General features: G+C 43.8%; 1 protein-coding gene across 1 annotated transcript in view; it reads left to right on the top strand.

Moving 5' to 3' along the window:
- The window catches only part of RyR (Ryanodine receptor), a 285153-nt gene that overhangs the window by 63632 nt on the left and 208154 nt on the right, over positions 1 to 13367 (top strand). The window contains exon 2 of the mRNA XM_075871638.1: positions 9443 to 9547. Within this exon, the coding sequence (XP_075727753.1) occupies positions 9443 to 9547 (105 nt within the window). The remainder of the gene's footprint in view (positions 1 to 9442; positions 9548 to 13367) is intronic.

Raw genomic sequence — 13367 nt, forward strand, 5'->3', positions numbered from 1 at the left:
TTTAAACACTTCCGGCTGTAGATGAGACGCATCGTATACAAACACTGCGTGATAGTGCGATAGCTGACAAAAAAAAAGTGCTGTTGACAGAAAGAGCTGCGAAAAGAAAATGGTTAGAAGTGGGAAAGAACGGTTATACGCAGCTCCTCTATCGGACCTCTTCGCGGTAATCGCAAAAGGCAAACAAGGTTCTTGCCGCCGTCCCATCTTTGCCTTCTACATCGAGACTTCTAGGTAGCGTCTACTATTACTTACGCTTATCTTCCTACGCGTGCACGTCGCGTTGACGACGTCGAAGCTCGTTGTGTCCCTGACAGTCGGAAGCCTTAGTGAGAATCCGCATGCAGGGGTATGATGCGAATGAACGGCGTTGTTAGGAGCGTCTATAATTTTTTGTTCTTTTTTTCGAAGGAACATCGTTGAAACAAAGCAGGCACCGCACTCCGCGGGTCGCCGCCGCACGTTCCGGAAAGCACCTTCATAAGATAAACAGCGGCGAGTACGGCACGCAATGGTAGGTCGGTATGAGCACCGTGCCGTGGAGTTTACAGCTCGAGTGGAAGAAAGAAAAAGCAAGAAAGGAAGAAAGAAAGAAAGGAGGAAAGAAAGAAAGAAAGAGAGAAAGAAGGAAAGAAATAAGGAAAGAAAGAAAGAAAGAAAGAAAGAAAGAAAGAAAGAAAAAAAGAAAGAAAGAAAGAAAGAAAGAAAGAAAGAAAGAAAGAAAGGAGCGAGGTGGTAGTATGTAGACAAAGAAAAACGAACTCCAGAGATGAACAAACCACTTTTCGTGCCACATTTTAACTCGGAAGTGAAACACTAAGAAACCGGAAGGGAGCAGTGGGCGTGGAAGGTGGAAGGGCAATGGTGTTTAAGTGGAACAACAAGATCGGTGTGTTGGAACAAAAAAATTATAAGGCTACATGAAAAAATAATATGTCTATGAGTCATTCGCGAGGAAGAAAAACGCAGAGGCTGACACACGTGAAAGAAAGAAAGAAAGAAAGAAAGAAAGAAAGAAAGAAAGAAAGAAAGAAAGAAAGAAAGAAAGAAAGAAAGAGAAAATGCCGATGGTTGTTGAAAGTGGTGAAGCCGGCGAGCTTCTCTTACCCGCTCTGCAAATAGCAGGCTGCGTGCTCTCTCGTATATCCTATCTGTCTCTGCTACAACCAAGCAAGAAGAAGAAAGAGACCAAGAAGCAGGAAAAAGAAGTAAGTGTAAGCAGAAGAAGAAGAAAGAGTTATAACTTCGAGCGGGCGTTCCGCTTGCCCCTTTCCTTCGGTGCACTTCTTACGCCCTCTCTCCACGTGTCTTGTGCGGAATAGCTTTGCGCTCTGCACCACATGTTATAAAAGAGGATGAGGAAGAGCGGAAATAGGGGTCTGGAAATAACCCCTGCGCACCCCACCTCCATGCTGCTCGCGCAGAGCACTCGGTGTTTGCGACAGTGTGCGTTTCAGAGATGACGACGACCCGACTGAGAGCCGTGGGAGGGTGTCGCGCGACGTGGCTTACTGGCGATGGTCATTTCAGTGAAATAGGAGATACCCCGTTTTCTCTCCGCAGTGCAGATATACGCCTCAAACGATGCCTGAACCACCCCGAGGCCAAAATATAGCTGTGGTGTCGCAGTCGAGGACGCAGATGTGGTCACTGCCCAAGTCGAGGTGAAAAAAACGCAGAGACGTTTCAGGGCCCGTACGGCTTCCTTGTTCACACAAACCGGGCAAGAGCGTATGTCGCTTTTTTTTTTAATGCTGAAATGTTGCATGATTGATTGGTGTATCTGACAGGTTGCAGTTGTGCACGGACGTTTGCTTAACCCGAATCTACGAGGGCTTTCAGAAAATGTGCCGTACTAAGGGAGATACGCTCGTTTCTTCATCTACAAAAAATGACTGGAATAGCAGATGCCGGGTTACTCGGTCGATATTACCGAGGCAGAAACGGTGTACACTGAACGAGGACGTACCGAAGAAACACAGTGCACAGGCGCTGTGTCCAGAATTTCTTCAACCCATGTTGCCATTGGTGGCTACTTTTCTCCAATTTGCTTACTTCTCTACTCGTTCATTGACGAAAAGCTCCAGTTACTTGTTACTGTTAAATTTCTGGTATTACTTATTTATAATCGCTTTGTTTATTCATCGATAAGACTCTGTTGACAATACCATTCCTATTCCATTTGGCTACAAATTTGGCGTAAACAATAAATGACATGGCTACTTTGGCGACATTCAGCTTAGGTTCAGGCGCCTTTTCAATTCTACCCAACAGCAACCCTCAACCGGTACGTCCTCTTCAAGTGTTCACTGCTATCCCCTCTGTATCCACAAGAGGCCCACCTCACTTTGCTCTTTCTCTCACTGCGATTCACTCATAGGCTCGTATCTCCTCCTGACCAAGCGCTCCTCATAGCCGTGCCAGGAAGCAAAGCAGCGAACATGCGCTCATGCGTGAATGGCATGAGCTGCCGCAAATGATGACACCACGGCCAACGCTCAGGATACCGAAATGCCCATAAAAGACGGCATTGTTCTTGGAATTTTAGAGCACAGCTTTTAGGCGCCCGTTTCGGCGTTGAGCGTGTCGCCGTCGTGGTTGCCGTGGGTGACTTGACTAATATTTATTTATTTATTTATTTATTTATGTATTTATGTATTTATTTATTTATTTATTTATTTATTTATTTATTTATTTATTTATTTATTTATTTATTTATTTATTACAATACTGCCGGTCTGATCTTCAGACCCTAGGCAGGAGTGGCTACAAGTGAATACAAAAAAAGGTACAGCCAACACATATGAAGCATTGCGGCGATAATAACAACAACAGAAGAAGAGTACAACGAATTCATACAAGCAAAGCAGCAAGATACTTAAATAACCAGTGAAACCATGATAACGTAAACATATGGATGAAGAAGAGCGTCAGGGTTCATCTGAAACTATGTCAGAGCTTTGTCCCAAGGACTGAAGGGCCTGTAGATAGGATGATAGCGACGGTCATTCCACCACAGCTGAGGGGAGGGAATTCCAATTGGTTATCACTCTCGGGAAAAAAGAATACTGGAAATTGTTGGTGAGACTACACAACTCGATTACTTTTTATATACCTGAAGAAAGTAATAAATAGACACAAAGATATTGGCTGGATTCCTCATCACAGGGAAATTATAGATACCCAAGATATCCGAATCATGCATCATTAAGTCTGCTATGTCGCACTTTTTTATGGCGGGCATAACGTTACGAGGCGGATGGAAGCGGTGCTCACTAAACATATGTATGAATCTTATGCACGTCACGTCCACGCATCTAGCAAAGACGCAAATGTGAAAAGTAGCGTTGTTACTCATTTAGAGTAACAAGGCTACCACTAACGTGCGCACTACCAGAACATAGCAGCGGTAGGCTGAAATGTTGCCTTTCTATTAGTTTGTGAAGTTCGTTACGCGAAGCGCAATGCTGAGCATATGCAGTTTTTTTTTCTTTGAGATCAGTGTTACGAGTTTCATCAATGTCCAGTATTGGTTGCACATCATGGGCTTACTAGGATTGTCGAATACACTGGCTTCTGCTGGCAACTACACTGCGTATCTTATGGTCAAACATAACGTCAGCACTCACGTTTAGAGCTCCTATACGTCAGTATTATCGAAACGGTGGGCGCTGTACGGTGTGACGATGTGAATACGACACGAAACCTTCGTGGGCACATTCCACTGGTGTCAATCAACGCCTGAATGTAGCTTGCTGACTCACATGATTACAAGTGTAATGTTTATTAGACTGCTACAAAAGTGGAGTTGACGGTGCCAAGACTCGATATGGTACGCCAGCATGACTTCTGTGTCGTTAGTTTACGTGCGCTATGTTTATTGCCTGTTTCAAGAATTATACAGGCAGTCCATATATTGACGACGAGTGACGCACGTTCGAAAGCTTCCTGCACTTAATACGCTGTTGCACTGCCTCATATAGAGGAGGCACCTACCTGACTTGGTTTTCAAATGCCTCTGTGAACGGACCACTTGGTTCCGACCTATAGTGACATGCAAAGAGGCCGTAACTTCGACGTCATAATGACTTCACTGTGACGTCATAATGAGGTCACAAAATCCTTTGACCTGTCACGTCATATCTGAAAGTCATAACGTGATGACTCTCGCATGACTCAACTTTCCATGACGTCATACGACGTTGCACGACGCAGGACGCCGACGCTGGCAGTCACATTTTGCGTTCGATGAGGTCGTTCCGGCTATGGCCTGCGGGCAGTTAAGAAATAGTAGTGCTAAGTCCGAGGAAATTTCGAAGCTGGCCGCTTTCTCACGCTCCTCTTATTCCTCATCCCCCTCACTTGCTTTTCTTACTTTCTTACCGTAGTATACCTTACACTATTGGGCCATGCTTTACCTTCTCACATCATTCGAGATTTTAAACGCCGTCAACTAATATTATGAGCATCTCGCAACTTCCTTTCTGCTCCTTTGAACAGCAGATCGCTTGTAACAATAGCTTTCTTTGCTCTCGCCCTTGGCATACTAAATTATACAAGGCTATCCCATGCGATACCCTCTCTGCTTTCTTCTTTCTATCCTCTGTCTTACTCCCTTTCCCTGTATTCTTGGTACAAAAGTTGAGGCATCCTTAAGCTTCGCCTTCAAGAGTAGAACACGATGGCGACATACTGTCCCTAGTGCGTACTCCAGCGACTTAGGGCATACTTTTCAGTGTGTGATGTTACTCGAAAGTTGAGATTGTGGAATTACTACGCTATAGTTGGTAAAGTTGAAAGTGGCTTGTGTCAGTGGCGCTTTCACGTATGACATCCAGATCTGAGACATTAAAAAAAATGTTTTTTTTTCTTTTTGCGTTATTATAAATCAGCGGCGTTTTCTAAATCAGAATCAGTGGTTTGTTTATCTCAGAGGTTTTTTTTTTCAGTAAAACTGACGTATTTCAATATTTTGGGCTTGCCTTCCGTGCCCCCTTCTTGCGTAGTAAAAGATTCCTTGCAGTTCAAGCTTCATATCCATATGGAGAGGTTACAGTTTACAAGCTGGAGTGCATTTGGCACATTCAAAAAAAAAATGAGCCCAGAACTGCAAAAATTAAAGAAAGCAGAGGGATCAAGCTTTCTTTCTGGAAATATATATCTGGCTGGGGACGTCTTAGTAGTGCCATCATTGGTAAGCAACAGAAGTACTAGCTTATTGTCATTGAAAGAACTAGAACTAGCTTGGAGATTATGCGAAAAACTGGCCGAGCCACATACTTTCATAAGGCATCAAACAATACCAATCCGTTCCACGGCCTTTGCCCGAAGAACACTGAAACTTGGTGTAAATCAAATGAAGTCCAATTGATAGGTGGACCGTTCGTTCATAAAGAACACCTTTAAGCATCTGTTACTGAGGCTGTTGCGCCACATTATCTGAAACTAGCTCGTCCAATATTACCTGCTCAATTTCTCTGTGGGAGTACTGAAAATCCATACGAGTCATTGAATTGTCATGTGGGAGCGCGCTCCAAACAACATTTTTCCTCGGACAACGTATAGACACTGAAAATATGCACTCTCAATGCTTTGCTCAATTTTAATGATGCCATGCCCCCCATGCTGAACGTCTTTGACATTTAGTCAGGGCACTGCACTGTGTAGCCCCTATGCATCCTTGGCCTGCGTCGACACTACTTTGCTGACAAGGCTGCACAGCAGGTGAAAAAGGAAGCTCGCCAGGCAAGGCGTTTCAACACAAAAAGAAAAAAATAATAATGTTGGTAAAGAGTATCTGGTTGGTGCCTACAGAAAGGGGGCTGTCCATTTGCTATCATCTAATCGTACCTTTATATAATGACAATTTTTCACTGCAAATGCTATTATCTCAAGACATGTTACTTTTGTACTGTGTTCCTTCAAGGCAGCATCCACTGTATAAAGAATTGCATATTTCGGCCGCTATTCAGATAAGTAGTAGGCAATATGTTGAAGCATAACTATTGTTGTTTGAGAAAACTCTTCTTCAACACATCTACTAGCTCTAAAAAATACAGTGCAAACACACGACAAATTCACACACACACACACACACACACACACACACACACACACACACACACACACACACACACACACACACACACACACACACACACACACACACACACACACACACACACACACCAGGCATGAAACACGCGCAGTGATTTTCGTGTTTGATGCGTGGGTGTGTGTGTGCGTAAATGTGTTCTGTGTTGTGCGCTCAAACTAGTGGTTCAAAATTTTCTACCAACTAGCTCAACAACAAGTTCTTTTACAGTCTAATAGCTATTGCCGAGTGATAGTTAGCCACCTGAAGCAGTAGAAAGTTTACAAAAAATTAATGTTATGATTTTGAGCAGTAAATATGCTTCAGTAAACAATAGCTTGCTGCCTATAAATACAGGACAAACGCGTGGAGTTTGCATGAGAGATTACGCGGGATTCGCGCAACCAAAATGTGGTTTATAGCTACTCTTTGCTTCGCGCGTCACCAATGCTTTTCGCTTCCTTTTATTTCAATGCACCGCTATGTTTAATTGGTAGCAAACGATCCACCCTTCCCGAGTTCACTCACTCACGCTCACTAAAATACTTGATAAGAAATGTACATGGCGCTCACTGTTTGAGTGCTGAACATTAGCTTGGCATTGTACAACGAAAAGAGAACGACGGAATACAAAAAAATGGATAGCCCCCTGGGAGGGAAACGGGAGTCGAGTTCACGCGATGGTGACGTCACAAATCGACTAGACGTCACCGTCCCTTCGAAGAGCTATAGCTAGCTTTCCAAGGGGATTCGATCGCTGTAGTGGTACAGAACTGGGTGCCCCTGGTTCCCGATTGGGACGGCGCAGAGTGTGCGCACAGCGTGTGTCGTGAAGCATCTGCTGTGTTCCCGCTGTACGAGGAGTAGTGATATGCGCAACAGGAACCGGCAACCGACTATCAGAGCACCGGTAAAACGAGCTCCCTATACTACTGCACGCTATGTATGTGTGCGTTTCTTCATTGGTTGAGTCTATTTCCACAGTAGTCCTTATTGATCAGTGGTCTCGGCTAACGAAACTGTGCGTAGTGTAGTCAGGCCTGCCATATGTACTGGTGGAACGATGGTTTGGCCCGTGCCATGTTTGGACCACCACGGAAGAATTCGATTTTTGTTAGCTTTCTTTTTTGAATGTACCAGCTCACCGTGGTATGATCGTATCTTCATAGCATCCTGGGGTCTCCCTTGATTTGGCATTATATAAACACCTACCGTAATGGAGCTAGGAAACCTCTTTTCTGTGATCAAGATTACTGCTGCCATCTCGGCCGCGGGAACTGAAGCTTCATGAAGGCGGAGTGAAAGAGCGGTTGCTCACTTTAAGTGACGTACGCACGCACCTACCACACGCACACTTACACTAGTGATTTGAGACATTTACCCTCTTCACTCATGTTAGATTAGCTTGAGCCCATTATACCTGCCGGTGTGGCTGCCACCTCCATTTTTTAATTTAGGTGTCTTCATATATATGGTCCGAAACACACACACACACACTCACACACACACGCACACACGCACACACACACACACGCACACACGCACACACACACACACACACACACACACACACACACACACACACACACACACACACACACACACGCGCGCGCGCAAGGTTCCTTGATGTACCTCTGAGTACGCTCTCTTCTGAATAAGCATCTCCCTTAACAAAAAGAAAGCTTTCATTTTAAATCTTGAACAGTGACGATTAAGTAAAATGATCTGCTGTAGATCAAAGTGGTTACATTCCACAACGTGGGTAGCAAGTGCAACAATTTTGCTTCGAGTGTCTTTTGAACAAGCTGATGATCTTTGTCTGACCTTTTTCTCCATAACTACAGACAAAAAATATTGGGCGTTTACCTGTTAAGCGCTGTCATATGACACGACAGACCAAGACGAACCGACAAACATACGAAGCGGCGATTGTATACCCGAGTCCCCATGATGGGAAGTAGAATGCAACTTTTATCCGTGAAAACCTGCGAAATTGGGTATATACGCATTTACAAGAAGGTGCTCACACGAACACATGTCCTTGTAATATAAACAGGAGGGCGTTTTTTTAAAGACGACTGTTATTCTTCGGATACTTCAAAGCAGAAATTTGTCTGTCTTTTTGTTGTCCGTCTTCCTGTCTTTCTGTTTGTCGGTCAAGCGAAACCACTCAGCTACAGGTCCAAAGTTCAAGCACTTCCTCAACGCTCACCCATGTTGATCTGGCGTCTGCGTTCATACTCGTGTGCGTACACGATCAATCAAAAAGCAACTATTGGGCGTATCTGAGGCCCAGTGTCAACCTGTCAATATTTGGTGGTGTGTTACTTTAATGACAAGGCTCTTAAACCGGGCTGGCTTTAGCATTTCGTTATGCGTCAGCCGCCTACCGTTCACTTTTCGTTCTGCTCGTATGTGGCTTAAGTGATTCGCCACGCCTGACCTGGCTGAGTCGTACTTGTGCGGCTCTGTACAATTTACGACCATTTTTGTGTGTATAGGACAACAGCGATGCAATTTCAGCATGCATCAAGTGATAGACCTAACGAGCATTGTACTTACATATTAGCAGGCTTTAGTTGTTACATATGCCTCTAGTTGTTACTCCATTGACTGATATAGAGAGTCAATTGATGTTGTGTGTCTTCTTTGGTATCAGCTGGTTTTAACATTGTTTAGCGCAATGACATATTTTATCTATGACCTGCTCTAACAGTTCTGCAATAAAAGCTTGATTGATGTTACACTCATCCAGGACACTTTTTAAGTTGCCGAGCAATGTTTTTTTTCATAAATATAGTGACTCAATATCGATGAAAAACTGCAAAAGATCTGCATGCTGGGCGAGCAATGTGGCTGCGTAAATATAAGTACATCTTGCCACTAAATTGGTCAGGCAGTTCGCGCAACCTCTAGTGAACAGTTATTTTAGCGGCTCACAATTTCGCATAAGGTAAGGACGTACTGATTAGGAGAAATCATGCGCACATTTTTTTCAAGTCTATGGTGACAACAGCTCAGCTTGAAGAATTTCCCCTCTAGAATACTTGAATACATTTTAGCAGATAATGGCATTGTCTGGTCGCTTCAAGGCGCATCTAATGTCAGTCACTTAATTGATTACATCTACATTTCACAACAATCAGCGGCTATTAGGTCCCTTTGCAGTTGCGTGAAATTAGGCACGCCTAGTTCATCACCTCATTATGATTCAGTCAAAATAACCTGACGCTGTTCGGCAATAGCTCTGCCAAACCCAGGAGATATCACAATCATTATCATCATCTTTATTGAGTTGTGAGAACATATCCTGACCTGGTGGTCTGCTTGCTCTTTCTCTGCTCTCAGGATGACATGGTTTGTCTACAATGCACGGCCACCGGAACAAGGGTGTGCCTTGCCGCAGAAGGGTTCGGAAATCGACACTGCTACCTCGAAAACATCGCCGACAAGGTAAGGCATATTTTGACGAGATCTATAGACATGTTACGCTATGCTCAGCCATGATGAAGTGGCGAGAAGTACACCTAAATATTGAAGCCCACACGAATAATCACATGGAAAAATCAGCTATTACGCCTGCCTAAGATTGCTCCTAAACACTCAAAACGCAACAAGATTTTCATGAAGGATGTGGTACAGTTTCTGTGCACGTGACTCTCGTGATTTGTGGTGAGCACTTTGAACACTCTATTCAGAACATTGTCTTGAAAATTTTACATGGCTCACTCGGGGTTGAATTTTTATTTGCTTAGAAAGTTTGCGCCGCAGTTAAAAATTTTTCACAGAGCACCTACAGGTGGTGGGTGGCTTTTGCATGTAAGGAATTTCAGGCGCTCAAGATTATTCTATTGTTATACTATCGAGATTTACACTATTCAGACCAAAGCTTTAGCGAGTACATATGAAGAGCCTAATGTAATTTTTAATATACTGACCCTTTAAAGAAAACTCAGCATTCCATTGACGGTAAGCGCAGCGCACGGAATTAAGAGCGGGCCAATTGGCTTCTATATTCTTCGGTGAGTGCCTAAAGATAATCAAAAGAGAACATCTCGACGCACTTATAACAGCGCAGGTGAAATTATTCGTTCAAAGAACGCTTGCAGAAACTGAAGTATCAAAAGAGACCTACATACTCAACTTCCATTATAAGCGCCAGTTTTCTCGGCGTCCATTCGGCTAGCTTATACAAAGCCAGTATTCGTAACTTGGTTCTGGCAGCAGTGCCCGGCTCGTGTTTGTAATTGGGGCGTGCATGCGAATTTCCAGCCGACATCAATCGCGAAAAGCCGAGCGTGCGAGGCCAATGTTTTCAGAATGCCTGGCCAGGCGTGCTCGCAAATTGCACAATCTCAGCAGTGCAGTGTTTGAGCTAGAGATAACGGGACGGTCGATCCGTGACTGCGCGGGCGCTTAAAGAGGCTTGCCTCATCATCTTTTACTCTTCGCTGATAGATTCAAGCCTGTGTGCAATCGTAAACAAGTTTTACCGAATGGCAAAGATAAAGAGAAATAAAAATATTGTTGTTTCATTCTCTTATTGAAACACTGTTTTCTTTTTTACTTGAGCGATATTTATTTCAATCACTATACTTACCTATAGCCCAAACTAACTTCTTTGAATGGATTACTTCTGAAGAGCAAGGATCACACAGGCTTGTATTTCATTGAGCGCATTCAAAACAGTGAACACGTTGATGTAAATCAACGTCTCATTTGGAACATTTGCGAAGAATAATTTACAAAGACATGCTTCAAAAGTACCGTGAAAGACTTATTCAGCTAAGCGTCGACCGACCAAAGTACAAGAGTTCACTGCCCGACAAACCGATAGCTAAAATATTTTAGAATCAGCCATAAATGAGCAGAGTTGCAGACATTTATCAAAAGAATTAAGCACTTTGACTTATCTAGTCCCGACGAGCCAGACGAGTGCTCAGAGATCTACACGAGGAGGTACAGGCTAAGCATTGGGAAACATGTGATGTCAGCGGGCGTCATAATTACCATCTTAGAATTACCATGTTGCAGTTTTCTGTCACCTGACATATTTCCGCCAAAATTGCGTAAACCTTTAGTCACGTGACATAACACGACGCAACGCTAGCCGCGTGACGTGTCGCCACTAAAATCACGTACCACAATTCCCGTGATGTGTCTCCCACAAACCAAGGACGTTTGAGCTTGGAAGGGACGCTGACCAGGGAGAGCAGCTTCTTCATCGTCAGTGCGAAAGTTCCCTCTTTAGTTCTCGCCGCTATGCACCGCTTTAGTGCAAGCCAGCTTCACCGGTATACCTCCATGTTTGCACCACTAGCGTGGGGTGGCCGCAGTTTCTGACTGTCTCCTTAATTTACCGTAGTACTCCTTATACACAAGACAGCCCAAGACATGTCGAATCAAGATCCATCAGAGTGAGTAATGTAGTTGACGTAATTGTATTTCATTCGCGGGATCATTTTTTTCAGGTACACTTTTTTTTCTGAAACACAAAAGTGTACAGGTGCTCTGAAATCAAAACGAAGCATGCGAGCTGTGACCGAACGAGCTGAAACTGCACGCCAGCGCTCTCTATCGGAAGTGGCGCTGCAGATAGCGATAGTGCGTCGGAATATCCGACTGATCGATCCTGATGATCAGATGCTCGCCTTATCACCTGTGCAAGCAAAATCATGCTACTATACTATCATTGCTCGTCAGGGGCGAAAGTTGTGGCATTCTTGGTGATGTGGTCAAGCGAATGCCTTCGAATATTTCCTCACGGCGCAGGCAAACAAAGGAATAAAGCATCGAAATCGCCTCCTGACAAGCAATGAGGGTGGCAGCGCGGCTTCTCTGGAGGCAGCGATAAGGCAAGCATCTGAATATCGGGATTGGTGAGACGCGCTCTCGCTATCCGCAGTGCATCGTGTTTCGAATTCGTGCGATGAATTTGCGCAAGTTCCACCTACTACAGCAAAGAGCCGGACGACATATTGCTGCTGAACGCTATCTGTCCTCTACAAAACTTCTTTTTTCCGAAATTCAATATTCTTCCAGTTTTCTCTTTGTACAATTACAGATTGATGTTATGTTATAAAGAGTTTGTTTAAGCATGGTACCAATACCACAATAGGTCTCGCTAAACTTAATGTAAACACAAGTGTCCGACTCACCAGGCACGAAGGTGTTTGGACTGTACCCACCCCAAAAACTTTTTTATTACGAACAATCAATGCCCTACAGACTACCTTCTCTGGTAAACTTTTTGAACACTGAAGATTTTGATCCTTCCTCTAAACAAAACTGTCCGCACTTCACGGATTCGTATCCCGGCTGTGGCGGCTGCATTTCCGATGGAGGCGGAAATGTTGTAGGCCGGTGTGCTCAGATTTGGTTGCACGTTATAGAACCCCAGGTGGTCGAAATTTCCGGAGCCCTCTATTACGGCGTCTCTCATAATCATATGGTGGTTTTGGGACCTTAAACCCCACATATCAATCAATCAAACAAAACTGTCATATTAAACACTTCGCTCAGCTGATACTTTTCGTGAATAATACATCTCTCAGTATTTATGACCATTGTTTCCTTTCTATCATTGCTTTTCATGTTCATGCCACCTAATGACCATGCAATTCAACTATTCTCTTTTTGTTTTAGCGCTTTTTTCATTAATGTCCGTATTGTTTTTTGTGATGTTATACCTATAGGTTTATTTGATATTTGTTATGCACGAGTGTCTGCCATTCCTGCTGCTTTATCAACTTGTGAACGGAGTCAGGACCTCGTCAAGTTCTTGAGCTTTTAGTCCTGTACTCTGACTAATCAAAATAGATAGATAGATTGATTTATTCATTGATTGATTAATTGATTGAACACTGCCGTGCAGTTTCACCCTGTTCAGCCACAGCTCGTGTGCTCCCTTATACATTTCTAGAACATGCACAAACTACAGACCAAGTCACATTTGTTGATTAGCCGGAGACAAAGTTCTAAAGGCCAGACCGAACCATAAGCTATTATTCTTCATTACTTTGTTCATTCTGCCCCGCCGCGGTGGTCTATGACTAAGGTACTAGGCTGCTGACCCGCAGGTCAGAATCAGAAATCAAAAAAAGTTTTATTTCAACATCAGACTCAGAAAGAATACAGATGTTGAGGGCCGTGAGCTAAAAGCCACAAAACGGGTTTACGAGGCCCACGGTCCCTTCAACTTGGGGCTAACAGAAAGCAACAAGGACACGGAGGAGCAAGAATACACTACACATCGTCTCTCAACTAGAGGTTA

Source organism: Rhipicephalus microplus, chromosome 8 (assembly GCF_043290135.1).
Source record: "Rhipicephalus microplus isolate Deutch F79 chromosome 8, USDA_Rmic, whole genome shotgun sequence".
NCBI classification, from domain to species: domain Eukaryota; kingdom Metazoa; phylum Arthropoda; class Arachnida; order Ixodida; family Ixodidae; genus Rhipicephalus; species Rhipicephalus microplus.